General features: G+C 31.3%; 1 protein-coding gene across 4 annotated transcripts in view; it reads right to left on the bottom strand.

The window, feature by feature from the left end:
• Window positions 1-4,143: 4,143 nt before the first annotated feature.
• LOC126878488 (C2 domain-containing protein 5) overlaps window positions 4,144-17,566 on the bottom strand; it is an 85,940-nt gene continuing 72,517 nt past the window's right edge. Inside the window, exons 16-18 of one of the 4 annotated variants that reach the window (XM_050641239.1) lie at window positions 16,114-16,239; window positions 14,059-14,205; window positions 4,144-6,726 (exon numbers count right to left, since the gene is read on the bottom strand). In XM_050641239.1, the coding sequence (XP_050497196.1) occupies window positions 6,661-6,726; window positions 14,059-14,205; window positions 16,114-16,239 (339 nt within the window). In that variant the 3' untranslated portion in view covers window positions 4,144-6,660. Of the gene's footprint in view, window positions 6,727-7,656; window positions 8,011-14,058; window positions 14,206-16,113; window positions 16,240-17,566 lie in introns of those variants that run through there. The other 3 variants (XM_050641238.1, XM_050641240.1, XM_050641241.1) reach the window with 3 other exon arrangements.

The raw sequence follows: 17,566 nt of genomic DNA, 5'->3' as shown, positions 1-17,566 counted from the left end.
TAAATAATATACTCTTCGACATATATGAAGTTAAAAACGAAAAAGCACACCTATTTTGATTAATGTATGATGCTCCTTCGTTTTTAGCTTCAAATATCTCGAAAACTAATGGCTTTACGGTTACGAATGAAGAGTATGTTATTTACATAGACAGTATTGGAGAATAAAAAATTGCACTAAAATAGCAATTCCGCCAGTGGCATAGAATTTGGGAAGGGTCAACCATTCACGTTCCCCCGTCGTACACCACTGGTAGTATCCAGAAACGTTTGGTTAACATAATTTAGTAGGATGTACAGTACCAGCACCACTTACCAAGTTTCCTGTTGTTGTACCATGCCTGTCAGGAAATATTCAAAAATAAATACAGTGGAACTTGGATATAGCGTCATTGAAGGGTCCAGTAAAAAAACTACGCTATATCAGAGTGACGTTATAAAAGAGGTAGAAAAAAATGAAATTTTAACCAGGCAAAATTTTATTACAGCATTATTTGCACTATTTTATTACAGCAGAAAATTTGACTCTTTATGATGGCACTGACAAATAATAAGAAATTATAAACTGCCAAGCTCACATAACTGTACACAAAGGGATAATGGGCCTTTCTCACATTCTTGGAAGGAGCAATGTCGCAAAGCTGGAAACGCATTGCACTTTATTCTTCATAAAATGAAAAAACAACAACCTACTGTAAAATTTTATGACGCTATAGACGAGGGTTACTTTATTTTTACCGCTAAAACCGGGTTTTTAATAATGTTATCGAATAGTTTTTGGCCGGACCTATTAAAAATTGACGCTACAACCGAGGTGACGAAACTACCGAGGCCGTAATATCCAAGTTCCACTGTAAAATAAAAGTTTAACTTTGACACCCTGTATTTCGGTTATTATCAACTTTTGTACTAAGGTAAGTTAGCTTAAATCGACCTATTTTAAGCTCAGGAATCTGATGTTAAGCGATGGACAATTCTTTACCAAACACCCTGTATATACCTATATACAGGGTGAGGCAGATAAAGGGCCTATTAGAAATATCTCGAGAACTCAAGGTAAGAAAATTATGAAAATCGGAATGGAGGGGTTTTGAGGTGTGAACTATTTAATGAAAATATTTTGGTCTCTTTGCTACTTCCGGTTATACCGGAAGTTGGTTGTAACTTCGTTTTTTTAAATGGGACACCCTGTATATTTTTACATTTTTGGATTCTCCTTGATTTCTTCTTTCTTAAAATATAAGTTTTTGTAATATTATACAGGGTAGGTTAAAAGATAATTACGTTTTTTTATTAATTTCGTAGCAAAATTCACACCCTGTAGAATTGTAGTAGTTTGACACAATAAACTCTGTTTATGTTCAAATGATTTTTAATACAGTCTACTATGTTAAGAATTATTGGTATAGTTAAATTTTTCCTTTTTTGTATACAGGGTTGGTCGAAACTCAGAATGAGTATTTTCTGAGTTTTCTTAAATGGAACACCCTGTATTTTAGTATTGTAATGAAATGTTATTTTAGGATACTTTTTAATTTCTTAAGCAATCCCTATACCTAACTGCTTCAATTTGTGAGTTATTGGTGATTCAAGCCAAACATTAATTGCAACACAAAATACCTGAAATTTTATTAGGTTGGCCGTAAAAATATTCAAGCACAAATAATTTTTCGGAAATAAATACATACTAATCGACACTGATACTTAAAATTGCCAATAATGGTTGAGCTATCAAAATATCTACGTAGTTAAGATTGTTGGTGCGATTAACAATTAAGCACAAATTAAAGCAGTTGGGTATAGGGAATGCTTAAGAAATTAAAAAGTACCCTAAAACACCATTTCATTACAATACTAAAATATAGTGTGTTCCATTTAAGAAAACTCGGAAAATACACATTCCGAGTTTCGACCCACCCTGTATACTAAAATTCAAAATTTAGCTATACTAATAATTGGTAACAATAGTAGACCATATTAAAAATCATTTGAACATATAAAGGGATTTTGATGTAAAACTACTACAATTCTACAGGGTGTGAATTTTGCTACGAAATTAATAAAAAAAAACGTAATTATCTTTTAATCTACCCTGTATAATATTGCAAAACCTTATATTTTACGAAAGAAGAAATCGAGGAGAATCCAAAAACGTAAAAATATATAGGGTGTCCCATTTAAAAAAACGAAGTTACAATCAACTTCCGGCATAACCGGAAGTAGCAAAGAGACCAAAATATTTTCATTAAAGAGTTCACACCTCAAAACCCCTATATTCCCATTTTCATAATTTTCTTTACTTTAGTTCTCGAGATATTTCTAATAGGCCCTTTATCTGCCTCACCCTATATACAGTGAGCACGTAAAGGTTGGAATAAATTCATTTTCTCGAGAATGGACGGTTTTGGAAAAAATCCTGAAACAGGTCAATTTTTATTTTTAAATTACGACTTTTTGGCACATATATCGTACGAGTGACGTCGCCCATCTGAGCGTGATGACGACATCGATGATTTTTTCAAACGAGAATAGGGGTCGTGTGATAGCTCATTTGAAAGGTAATTCAATTCTCTATTCAGTAGTATAGACATTAACATAATTATTTACACAGGGTGTCCAAAATTTTTTTTAATTAAATTTATTGGCATAAAAAGAAGAATGTAAATTATTTATTTAATTCAAAATACATTTGACTGCTATCAGAAAACAGGAAAAAATATTTATTTGACAAATAAATATTGTTTTTGGTTTAAATTCAGTATTAAAGCAGCCACCCACCAGCCTCTTGACAGTTTGAACATTTAATTTAAGCGAAAAGCAATGATTATTTTTCAAATAAACACCTTTTTCTGTTTTCTGAGAGCAGTAAAATGTATTTTAAATTAAATAAATTTAATACATTCTTCTTTTTATGTCAATAAATTTAATTCAATTTTTTTTTAATTTGATTTGATTAATGTTTATATTACTGAATAGAGAATTGAATTACCTTTCAAATGAGCTATCACACGACCCCTGTTCTCTTTAAAAAATCATCGATGACGTCATCACGCCCAGATGGGTGACGTCACTAGTATGCTATATATGCCAAAAAGTCATTATTTAAAAATAAAAATTGACCTGTTTCGGGATTTTTTCCAAAATCGTCATTCTCGAGAAAATGAATTTATTCCAACCATTACGTGCTCACAGTATATTATATGATATTGTTTATAATCAATGTGAGTGTATATATTATATACCTATATATACACTCACCGGCACAAAATTCCGCCTGCAAAATGTTTGATTAAGTTTGACAATTTATAACTTTATTACTTTAAAAAATTCTGTGGAAAAATTGGAGGGAAGATTTTGCTTTTTGAATTATCCGAATATCTCTTTTCTTATAAGAGCTGTACAATTTTTTGTAAATAAAACACTGATTGCCTCATAAACATAAATATCATAAATAGAGCTTGGATTGATAAGATTAGAATGCATTATAAATATATCTATATATAAAGCTATAGAGCATTTATGGAATGAATTAAAAATAACTATTCTCCGTCTCCTACACCTCCAGAAAATTTGGTAAAGTTATGGCCCTGGTAGAGGAATATCGGGCTATTCCCCAGGCAAGAATAACACATCTTTATTCGATGCCAAACAGACTGCGAGCAGTCGTTGCTGCGAGAGGTGGACAGACCCGCCATTGAATTGTTTTGTGTTGTTAATTTTAGTGCGTTTGATATTTTTAATCAAGTAAACCTTCAAAGCAGTGTTTTTACTTACAGCTTTTAAAAGAAAAGAGATATTCGGATAATTCAAAAAACAAAATCTTAGATACCTCCAAGATAATACAAAAGTAGTACTTATGTAACAAAATCGGCCCTCTAATTTTTCCACAGAATTTTTTAAAGTTAGGACAAAATACAACTCTTTTATATTCACCCCCGTATAATTTTTAAGCAAAAATTTTTTGTAACCGGAATAATAACAAACGACATGAAAACAAACTGATGCACGAATCTTGAAAATCGAAGTACAAGTAATAAAGTTATAAATTGTCCAAACTTAATCAAAATTTTGGTTGGCGGAATTTTGTGCCGGTGAGTGTATATTTTGTAATAATTAAAAAGGAAAAAGGTCAATAATAATTCCATTAAGATGATTGAAGTTTTATTATCTTGTCACAAAATACTAACATTATATAATATAACAATATCTTTCACATAATATGTCATGTACAGTTATAGGGTCACCTAGGGTTAGTGTGACAGCGGTGTTAGTGTGACAACGTTAAATACTAATTTATATTGTGCTTTTATATTACATATTATATGATGTTATATTACACTTCTATTGCATTTCAACAGATTATTTAAAAAAAAATGTTTCAGTCCCTTCTGTTTTTTTTTTAGGTTAAAATAATAGTATTTATTTATGTATGTATTGTAATTCGAATTTGAAATTCTGATATATTAGTCCAAATTTTGAATTTCTTCAAAATTATTTGTATTTAATTATGATTTTTTCTCGGCATGGTATTGCATCACTTATTTTAAACGTTTAAACTTATTTTAAAGGCCTAGTTGTCTTTATCTATTATTTTTTTAGGCATGTCACAGTAACCCCACAGATTTTCACACTGTGGGGTTTCTGTGACAGTGAAACATGGGTATAGTGTGACATGTGACACTATCACCACTTACTACCTTAGTTTGATCAGGTTATGGTTGACAGTAACTTGCAACCATTCATCAGAAGAGTAAGGGACCGCTGGTTCATTATCTATCACTCTATTAAAAGAGCATAAAATCACTGGCCAATCCTCCAGTCCATTACAAGGGTGTCACATCACCGAACTTTCTGTTGGGCAAGAAACACCAGAGAAAGTGTTTGAGCATATGCTTCTGGAAAAGATAGTTCCAACTAGCGTAAAAAATAAAGTTAAACGAATAATAATTGATACTGCAGAAATAATAACAAAAGAAGAATACATCAGTTCTTTAAACACAAAAAGGCTGATTCCATTAAAGGAAAACAGAAAACCTGTCCAAAAACAATCAAGAAAAAGTCAAAGTAAGATGAATCAGATAGTGATGAGGAGATAGAAGATATGTCTTTAGGGGAAAGTGACGAAGCAGAAGAGGAATTCTCAGAGAAAACTACGACACTAAAACCTGTAAACGAGGAAGATATTAAACAATGCTCTTTTATAGTTGCAACTTTCATGGGTAGGAAGCGTGGTAGAACTGCTTTAAGGTATGTGTGTGCAATTGAAAACTTTGATGACACTAAAGATAAAATAGAAGTGGTAGGATTAAGAAGTGTTGATGATAAAAAGAGTTTTGTTGTTAATGAAAAAGACAGTTCATTTATTAGAATGGCTCAGATTATAGCAATATTGATGGATCCGATATTATCCCTTAATGGTGAAAGAATTCGGTATACTTTTAAAGGAAAAGTTGATGTGTTTGAATGTTAGATGTTACTGAATTTATAAAATAAGAAAAGGTTCTCAATAAAATACCTACGTTGAATAAAAAAAAACTGGTGTTTTAAATAAAAAATTTCACATTTTTTTTCTAAAATTGTCGAACATTTTTGTAATGTCTTTCTTTGTCACACCAAGGCACACTCAATCCTAGGTGCTTTTAAATGGCAAAAAAGCTAGTTGTCACACTATCCTTAATCCTAGTCACAGTAACCCCATAATGAAGGGATAGTGTGACACCTTACCCTCTTAAATAAAACATAATGTAGAAGGAATTTTAAAAATGCAATATGCCTATTCACTGTGCTATGATTGTGACAATTAACCAGAAAGTCTTCGTTAAAAATCTGAAACCGTTCAATTGAAAACAAATATATATTTTTTTATTTTAAAATCAAATTTGCATATTTTTACGTCACACTAACCCTAGGTGACCCTATAATAATTCACGGATTTTTGTAACAATAACTCAAAAACCTGAAAATACTGACTTTATTTCAAAAGAGTTCATTTGAATTGGCTATACCGATAATTATTAGATCTCCGGCTGCATATACTAATAATGTCAAAGTTGATAAAAGATATGGATAGATAATAACTAAATAAAACAGTCAAAAAACCTGTTAAAAATTTTATGCACAGGGGTAATATTATTTTTGGGCGAATCAATACACTAAATTTATTTTACTTTTGTTAATTTATTCTTGAGCAAAGTATTCAATAAAAAGCTGCCAAATTGTTATTAAAAAATTATAAAATGAGCATTTCTACACAACAAAAATATTCATTTTTAAAAACGTTTTGATATGTTTTTAAATGTTACAATTATTAGTATTGCAAAGACAGTCAATTCAAATAGGGAATATATAATTTTGCAACTTCAACGTAAGGAAAAAATTTCATTAGGTACCATTTTCAAAAGTACTCATTGCATGAAACACAATTTAAAAATTCCGGATGGTGATGTCTAATACTAGAACATTCCTAAAATATTATTAATGGCACAAACAAAGATGTAAATTAACGTTAAAAGACAAAATGTACCGAAGATTAGAATTATTTTCACAAAAACAAAATTGAAATGGATAGAAAAGGTTTATAGCTTGAAATTTTAACTCCAAAGATGAGTAGGGAAGTTGATACAAGTTATCGAATAGTTTGTTTTGCACCTTTTAGGCTTTGCTAAGTATCTTCTTTATAAGATGTTACTGACACCACATCACCTCCCACGTTAATAAGACATTGGCCCTGAAAAGACAAAAAAGATATAGCAAAAAATAATTATTTTTGGATTTATCCAAGCCAACATATTCATTTTTCATCTGAAGGAAACATATAGGAATAAAGAAATACACAGCTTTTGATAAGCTCCAGAGGATAAGCAATGTTGTCAATTATTGTCTTCTGGGGTTTTCTTTTGTTATATACAAGGTGTCCAGAACAGAGCCGGATTTAAGGCAGTGGGGGCCCCTGGGAAGAATTGGTGTGGGGGCCCTACCTCATACCATTAAAAAATGTTGATCTACTTTTATAAATATAATTTTAAATAATAAAAAGTACAAAAGCTGTAATTTGTTACAGTAAAATATTAAAAATAATAGTAAGATGTATGGTTAAAGTCCGGGAAATTTTAGAGATATTTTAATTGAAAATTCTTGATTATGTGGGACATATCTAGTTGAATTAAGACATCGTGACCAATGCTCATTGTAGAGAGATGAATCAAACACTATTATTGGCCCATCATAGACCGAAGTCGATTTTTAATTAACTTAAATTTTGAGAATGATCTCTAACCACTATGTAACGAAACCACTATGTAACCTTATATCTAACGAACTATCACATTGATTGGTATGAACTGAATAATATTTTGACTTCTTAATCCTTGAAACTATTTCCTTTAATACGTTTTGACCCATCGGATGTACAATTTCCTCACATATGGTTGATGAAAAGTAGTTGACATGTCCGCTTCCAGGATTTGAATATTTTTTTAAAATATGGTACTTCAAAAATTGATCATATTCAGCTAATAACTGGAGTATTCCCAATTAATTTTCATTTAGTGATGAACTCGACAACTGATTTTCGCTGTGAAATGCTAAATCTCGTTCACAAATAAACTTTATAACACTAAAATTAGTCTTTGAGTTACCATTTTCCAATAATTCTTTATTTCTTCATTAGGTACCATTTTCAAAAGTACTCATTGCATGAAACACAATTTAAAAATTCCGGATGGTGATGTCTAATACTAGAACAATCCTAAAATATTATTAATGGCACAAACAAAGATGTAAATTAACGTTAAAAGACAAAATGTACCGAAGATTAGAATTATTTTCACAAAAACAAAATTGAAATGGATAGAAAAGGTTTATAGCTTGAAATTTTAACTCCAAAGATGAGTAGGGAAGTTGATACAAGTTATCGAATAGTTTGTTTTGCACCTTTTAGGCTTTGCTAAGTATCTTCTTTATAAGATGTTACTGACACCACATCACCTCCCACGTTAATAAGACATTGGCCCTGAAAAGACAAAAAAGATATAGCAAAAAATAATTATTTTTGGATTTATCCAAGCCAACATATTCATTTTTCATCTGAAGGAAACATATAGGAATAAAGAAATACACAGCTTTTGATAAGCTCCAGAGGATAAGCAATGTTGTCAATTATTGTCTTCTGGGTTTTTCTTTTGTTATATACAAGGTGTCCAGAACAGAGCCGGATTTAAGGCAGTGGGGGCCCCTGGGAAGAATTGGTGTGGGGGCCCTACCTCATACCATTAAAAAATGTTGATCTACTTTTATAAATATAATTTTAAATAATAAAAAGTACAAAAGCTGTAATTTGTTACAGTAAAATATTAAAAATAATAGTAAGATGTATGGTTAAAGTCCGGGAAATTTTAGAGATATTTTAATTGAAAATTCTTGATTATGTGGGACATATCTAGTTGAATTAAGACATCGTGACCAATGCTCATTGTAGAGAGATGAATCAAACACTATTATTGGCCCATCATAGACCGAAGTCGATTTTTAATTAACTTAAATTTTGAGAATGATCTCTAACCACTATGTAACGAAACCACTATGTAACCTTATATCTAACGAACTATCACATTGATTGGTATGAACTGAATAATATTTTGACTTCTTAATCCTTGAAACTATTTCCTTTAATACGTTTTGACCCATCGGATGTACAATTTCCTCACATATGGTTGATGAAAAGTAGTTGACATGTCCGCTTCCAGGATTTGAATATTTTTTTAAAATATGGTACTTCAAAAATTGATCATATTCAGCTAATAACTGGAGTATTCCCAATTAATTTTCATTTAGTGATGAACTCGACAACTGATTTTCGCTGTGAAATGCTAAATCTCGTTCACAAATAAACTTTATAACACTAAAATTAGTCTTTGAGTTACCATTTTCCAATAATTCTTTATTTCTTCGGTTTTGCTATTTCAGTATCAATACGCCCAATTCTTTCGTGTGCTTTAGACATTTCGTGATCCATAAACCTACTATCTGCATGTTTCCAATCACAAAATTCTCTGTGACTAAAATGTGTACGAACACTAGATAAAAATTTACAAACGAAGCAACACACTCACCCGGTGGAAGGTGAAAAACATAACCATGAACAATTATATTATCACTCCTACGCTCCTTCATTTTATACTTGTCATACATTGTCGAGTTCCTGTATCTCCTGCCAATATCTGTTTAAATGAACCTCTTACGTTTGGGGCTTTGTGGGGCCCCCGAAATGTGGGGGCCCCGGGCAGCTGCCCAGCCTGCCCCCCTTAAATCCGGCCCTGGTCCAGAAACTCTACCGACAAACGAAGACAGGAGATTCCTCAGATAATTTTAAGACAATTTAACCCAATTCATCTAGTCCGAAAATGCTTCTAAAGAAGCTAGAGCTACACTTGCGATCATAAAAAACGGGTCACTCGACGAATTATTCAAGTTAGATGTCTCGAATTTTCTAAACCTGTTGTCCGATTTGAGTGATTTTTTAGTATGTTATAGCCTTATTCTCTAAAAATATCGCTATAATAATATTGTTGCTAGACAGGTAAATTGTCATTGTATACCGGGTGTAACAATCATACTGTGTTTATTTCTCAAAGTTCGGAACACCCTGTGGAATATTTTAGCATAGATAAAATATTGAAATTAAAACTCGATTGTAGCCTAAGGCTTTCTTAACATTTTTTTTTGTTATATTTGTTTATGTTGGATAACAAAAAAGTTAGGCACGTTCACAATTAAGCATGCTCTTCATCAATATAGGGAGTTTCCAAATAAGTGCGACAAACTTTAAGAGGTAATTCTGCATGAGAAAATAATTACCGTTTGCTTTATAAACGTATGGCTGCAAATTCTTCGGTTTCGAGATATGGGATGTTGAATTTTTTCTTACAAACTGACGATTTATTTATTGCTCTAAAACCGGTTAAGATATGCAAATGAAATTTGATAGGTGTTAAGAGGTAGTTATGGCGTATTTTTTGACATACAACTAAAAATTGTATATCCACCATTGGCGTGCATACGGGATATATCTAAAATGTTTATGCCCGTATGCACGCCAATGGTGAATGTAGAATTATTAATTGTATGTCAAAAAATGCACAATAACTGTCTCTTAAAACCTACCAAATTTCATTTGCATATCTCTACGGGCATTAGAGCAATAAATAGATCGTCAGTTTGTAAGAAAAACTTAAACATCCCGTATCTCGGAAACGAAGCATTTACGGACATATGTTTATAAAGCAAACTGTCATTATTTTTTCATGCAGAATTACCCCTTAATGTTTGTCGCACTTATTTAGAAACACCCTGTATTGATGAAGAGCATGGTTAGTTGTTAACGTGCCTAAATTTTTTATTATCCAACAAAAACAAATAAAACAAAAAAGAAAATGTTAAGAAAGCCTAAGGCTACAATCGAGTTTTAATTTCAATATTTTATATATGCCAAAACATTCCACAGGGTGTTCCGAACTTCGAGGAATAAACACAGTATGATTCTTACACCCGGTATACAATGACAATTTACCTGCCTAGCAACAATATTATTATAGCGATATTGTTAAAGAATAAGGCTATAACATACTAAAAAAATCACTCAAATCGGACTACAGGTTTAGAAAATTCGAGACATATAACTTGAAAAATTCATCGAGTGACCCGCTTTTTATGATCGCAAGTGTATTTGAAGATGGCGTCTGGTAATTAGTTTTTCTTAAATATCTCCAGAACGCATCTATTTAGACAAACGAAAATTGGTACACATAATATATCTTCCAGAGATAAATCGATTCCATGCATTGTAAATTTCCAGTACCGGTCATAGGCGTCCGTTTTGGGCAGGGAAACAGTTATATTACCGCATAACTTGTTCGTTTTTAGTTTTTAAGCATTTTTGAGTCTGGATTATTAAAATGTAAGGTATTATAGTACTAAAAGGTACTCTTACTTTAAGTCGATAGGATACACCGGTTTCGAGAAAAATAGATTTGAAAATTTTGCGTTTTTTGAATATAAAAAAAAAACTATTTAGAAAAACAAAAATTGGTATAGTCGGTTAGCTAAACTCAGACGCAACTGGCTAGATATTTTAGTCGATAATTTTTTTGTTTTTTGTCAATTTTGAAAAAATTGGCAAAATTACTAACTATTTAGTGATTATTAACTATTTAGTAATTATTTTTTGCCAATTTTACTAAAATTGGCAAAATTACCGACTAAAATATCTAGGAAGTTGCGTCTGAGTTTAGCGAACAGACTATAAGTACGTTTATTTATATTCCAGAGATGAATCGATTTTATGAATTGCGAATTAGTAGCACCGGTCATATGCGTCCGTTTTGGGTAGGTCAACGGTTATTTTATCGCATAACATTTTTGTCTTTAATTTTTAAGAATTTTGACACTAGATTATTAAATTATGAGGTATAATAGTACATACTAAAAGTTACTCTTGCTTTAAGTTGGTAAAATACACCGTTTTTTTTAATTTTTAAATTTTTTTTCAAATTCAGGAAACGAAAAATTTTCAAATCGATTTTTCTAGAAAACGGTGTGTCCTACTGAATTAAAGCAGTACCTTTTAGTACTAGAATACCTCCAGTATCAAAAATTCTTAAAAGTTAAAGACAAAAAAGTTATGCCATAAAATAACCGTTGCCCCACCCAAAACGGACGCCTATGACTAGTACTAGAAATTCACAATGGATGGAATCGATTTATCTCTGGAAGATAAATATGTGTACCCATTTTCGTTTTTCGAACTAGAAGAGTTCTGGAGGTATTTAAGAAAAACTAATTACAAGACGCCATCTTCAAAGAGCTCTAGCTCCCTTAGGAAGCATTTTCGGACTAGGTCAATTTGGTTAAATTTTCTTAAAATTATCTGAGGAATCTCCTGTCATCGTTTGTCGGTGGTTTCTGGACACCCTGTATATTCCAAGGATTTCCAGTTTTCTATATTCCTTCACTCGACCGAACTCTCCAGTTCTTTTTGTTTTGACAGTACCCTTCCTGCAGATTTCTTCTTTCCATTGCTTCGTCCACTTCATTTTTGAAAGATGTTCGGAGGCTGCCTCTCTTCCTTCTTCCTATCGAGCTCCACTCTGTTATTCTATTTATCCAACGATTTTGGTCTGCTCTTCTGCCATGTCAGTACCAAGTTAATCTCTTTTGTTCTATGTAGTCTATTATATCTAAGTTCATTCCCATTCTTTTCGTAATCTATTATTCCAATTCAATTTTTTTTGTTGAGGCCTGTTATTGCCCTAGTAGTAAACATTAGTTTATTACTATACATACAGGGTGTCCCGAAAAGATTGGTCATAAATGATACCACACATTCTGGGATCAAAAATAGTTCGATTGAACCTAACTTACCTTAGTACAAATGTGCTCAAAAAAAAGTTACAGCCCTTTGAAGTTACAACATGAAAATCGATTTTTTTCAATATATCGAAAACTATTAGAGATTTTTTATTGAACATGAACATGTATCATTCTTATAACAGGAACATCTTAAAACAAAATTATAGTGAAATTTGTCCACCCTATAAAAATTTTATGGGGGTTTTGTTCCCTTAAACCGACCTACACTTTTGTGTATGTTCCAATTAATTCATTATTATGGTACCATTAGTTAAACACAACGTTTTTAAAACTTTTTTGCCTCTTAGTGTTTTTTCGATAAGACAGTTTTTATCGAGATGCGGCTTCTTTTTTAATATAATTACATAAAAATTTTATGGAGGTTTTGATCCTTTGAACCCCCAAATGCTTGTGTACGTTCCAATTAAACTATTATTGTGGTACCATTAGTTAAACACAAGTGTTTTTAAACCTTTTTTGCCTCTTGGTCTTTTTTTGATTAGTCACCTTTTATCGAGATGTGGCTTCTTTTTCAAAATATACCTAAATATGTAAATTTAAATAAATTTTCAGATTATTAACAGGTCTCTATAATCGTACTTAACCATATACAAATATGTGGTGGATTAGACAAATATTCAAAATATCTCGATAAACACTGGCTTATCGAAAAATTACTAAGACGCAAAAGAGTTTTAAAAACATTATGTTTAACTACTGGTGCCACAATAATAATTTAATTGGAACGTACACAGAAATTTGGGGGGGTTTAAGGGAACAAAACCCCCATAAAATTTTTAAGGAGTGCACAAATTTCACTTTAATTTTTTTTAAATGCTGCTTCCATAAGAATGCCACATGTCCATTTTCAATAAAAAATCTCTAAGAGTTCGGTATATGAAAAAAAATCGATTTTTATTTTGTAACTTCAAAGGGCTGTAACTTTTTTTGTGTGCACTATTGTAAGTGAGTTCAATCAAAAATGGGTTGATATTTTTGACCCCAGAATCTGTGGTATAATTTATGACCAATCTTTTCGGGACACCCTGTTTAAAAAAATTCAAATATCTGATACAATTACACTTAAATAATTGAATGAATTAATGAATTAAATTTTTTGAATTTTTTTAGTAAATTGTATTAATTGACACTACTAGGGATGGCGGTTGTTGACAAAAACACCGGTTTTCAGCTATACCGGTTATTTTACCTACAGTTTAACCTGGCGGTTATAACCGGTCAAAAAAACCGGTTATTCCAAAAGCTGGTGTTAGGTTTTTTTAGTCATAGCCAATACCAAATAAGTTACATTTACATTGCGCTTTAGTTTGCGATACTACATTCGAATTGATATCAGTCCATATCAGTATAGAAATCAGTCATCAGTGTCGTAAAATCGGTTTCAGTCAGCTTATAGTTTCTCATTTATGCACGAGGGCGAAAAATTTTTTTCTCTAAATTCAGCATTTTTTCCACTTATCCGGTTTTTTACCGGTTATTACTTTAAAAAGAAAAAACCGGTTATCACCGGGACAAAAAAACAACCGGAAAAACCGATTATTGCAAAGAAAAAAACCGGTTTTAGGTTATAACCGGTAGGTTTTTCCTATCCCTAGACACTACACACATTATCAAAAATTACGTAAAACCTTACCTGATTTTTATGGAAGTTGTGATTTAGGAACAATTCCGTCAAAAAGAATGCTACTAAAGCATTGCCACCAAGAGCTGTAACATGTGCCCTAACAATGGCTAAAACTTCCGTTACAAAACTATGAAGAAACCCGCTAAGACCTCCTTCCTATAAAAGAAAAAAAAAACAGATAACAATCCACTGAAACAAGTATTCTAAGCTAGTATACTATATTACAATGTCAACCTCACAATTCTTCTTCTTCTTCTCCTACTTATATTAGGCCTCTTGACTTGTTCTTGACCGATTTTGAGCTTGTATTCGTAGCTGTGTTGTTGACTGCCAGCTATCTCGCCACCTTTTAAAGGGACTTCCTATTGGTCTCTTGCCTGCTAGCTTTGAATCTCTGGCTATACGGGCTATTCTCTCGCTGTCCATTCTCGTCACATGCTGATTCCACTCTCGCCTTCTCTGTCTTCCCGTACTACGTCTTGTATGTTACAGAGGTCTCTTATTCTGTCGTTCGGTATTCTGTCTCTCAGTGTTGTCCCAGTTATTGACCTCAACGTTCTCATTTCTGATGTTCTCAGTATCCTCTTGCTTTCTGCTATGTCACATCTTGTTTTTATCGCATGCAAGTCATGATCGGTCTTACACATGATTTGTATATGCGTACTTTCCCTTCCAGCCTCATATCTTTATTTCTCCAAATGACATCCCTCAGACATCCTGACACGTAATTGGCTTTATTTGCTTGCTTTCCTTAAACATCCCCATAACTGCATATTTCGATTCCCAGATATTCGAATCTCGAGACTTGTTCAATTAGTTCGTTGTTAGTTACTATTTTACATCTTATGGGTTCCTTTGACACTACCAGTGTATTGTTACATTTGTTGTTATATATCCTTTTTAATTATAATAATTATAGTCAATGTTTCCATGACTGTTTAATTTTAAAGGGTTTTTACCCAAATATTTTCAATTTTGGTGTCTTAGCATGTTAGTATCCTGTTGCACTGATGATGATCTGTAATCAGATCGTAAACTAGTTCTGCTTTTATGATGTAGCCCTTTTAGGGAATTTTAATAAATATATCTTTTAATATATATATATATATATATATATATATATATATATATATATACATATATATATATATATATATATATATATATATATATATATATATATATATATATATATATATATATATATATATATATATATATATATATATATATTTATATAGGGTGTCCCAAAAGTAGTGGAACGGCAAAGAACGGAAAAATTAAGCAACATTTTTTAAAATTGCTGATAGATGGCGCTAATAAATAGTATTTTTCCAATTAAAGCGCCATCTATCAACAATTCTAAAAAATGTTTCGGATAAATGTTGCTTAATTTTTCATGACAAATCCAAATCTGTAATAAAAACATGAGGTTGCTATTTAAGATTTTAAAGTTAGCCCCCACCCCACCTCCAGAAGGTGGGTTGGAGGGTCATGTTTAGTGTTATTCGATAGGTTTTCGAAAAGTATTAAAAACCTTTTTTTGGTTTCTCGTTTGGAGGCGTATTTCTTGAGATATCAGACCGTTTCTATAATTTACCTATGGTATCAGGATAAATCGTTTTTCCCAATTATAGCGCCATCTGTCCACAGTTCGAAAAAATGTCTTGAATAAAAGTTGCTTATTTTTACGTAACGAATCCAAATCTGTAAGAAAAACTAGGGGTTTCCATTTGAGATTTTAAAGTTAACCCCCACCCCACCTCCAGGGGGTGTAGTGGGGGTTGGTGTTTGATGTCATTGGATAGATTTTTGAAAATAATTGAAAATGTATTTTTCAGTTTTTCGATCCGATGTTTAGTTCGCGAAATATTCGACCATTCCACTACTTCTGGGACACCTTGTATAAATATATATATATAAATATTTTTAGGGAATTTTTATAAAGGATTTTACTTAATTTTCTGTGATATATGGTATACATCCAGCTACAGATAAACCTTTTTCCTTGTGGATTTGTATTCTATTTTAAACAATCATGTAATATCAAAACACTAAACTCACCTCCCTAATAGATGTCGTTTCTCTAATAAAGAAGAAATTAATATTTCCTAAATATTTGTCAACACTGGCTCCCGGTACGTAGGATAAGGGGGTTATATCAACACCATGAATTTCCTTTTGGGGTGTCTGAAAATAAAAAAAAGTTTTACTGAATTCAGCCTATTACTCCAGGGAAATAAGCTAGAAATAGACCATGTTCGGGACACTCAAAGATCCAGGTAGCTGACTACTTTTTTAGTTATTGTAGACCTATAGGAAAAAAACTTACCTGTTTCCTGCCTAGAGTTCGCGTCCGTTTTTTAATTATTAACAATTTAGTGCAAAAAATCGCGATTTTTTCGATTTTTTGCACCCCATTCAAAAGCTATATAGTTGACATAAAATTACAAAATTTAATTTTTTAGAACATTGAAAAACCTTCAAAATGCAGGTTTTTGAAAGTTAAAAAGTTAATTTGTTGCTACGCAAACTGCAAAATAAGTAAAAATCGTTATTTGTTAATAACTTTTACTAAAACTACCTTAGAACTTTAATGTTTCACCCAAAGTTGGGTATTGGGGTACTTAATAAACCCTCAAAATTTGACCAATCCATTAATTAGTTTAAGAGTTATTCTATTTGTTTATCCCAGAGACCTTTATTTTGCAATAACATAAGACGGAAAATAATGAAGATAGAGCAATTTTGCGTATGCCAAATGAAAGTAGAAAACTGATGCTATGCAAAATGTACTAAAAAAAGATAAAAAAAAATTATCTAATATTCAAAAATCCTAATGCCAAATTCTTGAAATTTTGTAGTTTATAAACATTTAGAATAACTTTAAAAATATTGTCCGTAGAAAAAATCCTTTTACATATTAGAAAAGCTGGCATTTTACACGAATTTTTACAAATGTACTTCAATTGGAGACTATTCGTGGTAAGTGAAGGGGGAGCTGCGAGCCGACAAATGCACGAGTTCAAAAACTAAAAAAGGCAACTTAAAACTACTATCATTTTCTATATCTCGGGATCTACTGAATATATTTTGATAGTTTTTTTAAGTGTATGTAATTTTTCTGTACATTACAAATATGCAATTTGTCTAGACATTTATTAATTAATAAACAATCTAATTTGTTAATTTGTTAAACAATTTTTGAAAAAATATTTTTTCCCCAAAATCGATGGTTTTAATCATACTATCATTATTAATCATAGAAAAAGTTAAGGTATACTTTAATAAATAAATTATCTTCAATCTTCAATAAATAATTATCTAATAAAAATAATTTATTTATTAAAGTGTACTTTAATTTTTCTATGATCATTAATGATACTATGATTAAAAAAATAGATTTTTGTAAAAAAAATATTTTTTTAAAGAATTGTTTAAACAAATTAGACTGTTTATTAATTAATAAATTTATAAAGAAATTGCATATTTGTAATGTACGTAGAAATTATATACA

The sequence above is a fragment of the Diabrotica virgifera genome, chromosome 10 (assembly GCF_917563875.1).
Source record: "Diabrotica virgifera virgifera chromosome 10, PGI_DIABVI_V3a".
Classification (NCBI taxonomy): Eukaryota; Metazoa; Arthropoda; class Insecta; order Coleoptera; family Chrysomelidae; genus Diabrotica; species Diabrotica virgifera.
Note: the sequence above shows the minus strand (reverse complement) of the source record. Positions and strands in the feature narration are given on the sequence as shown.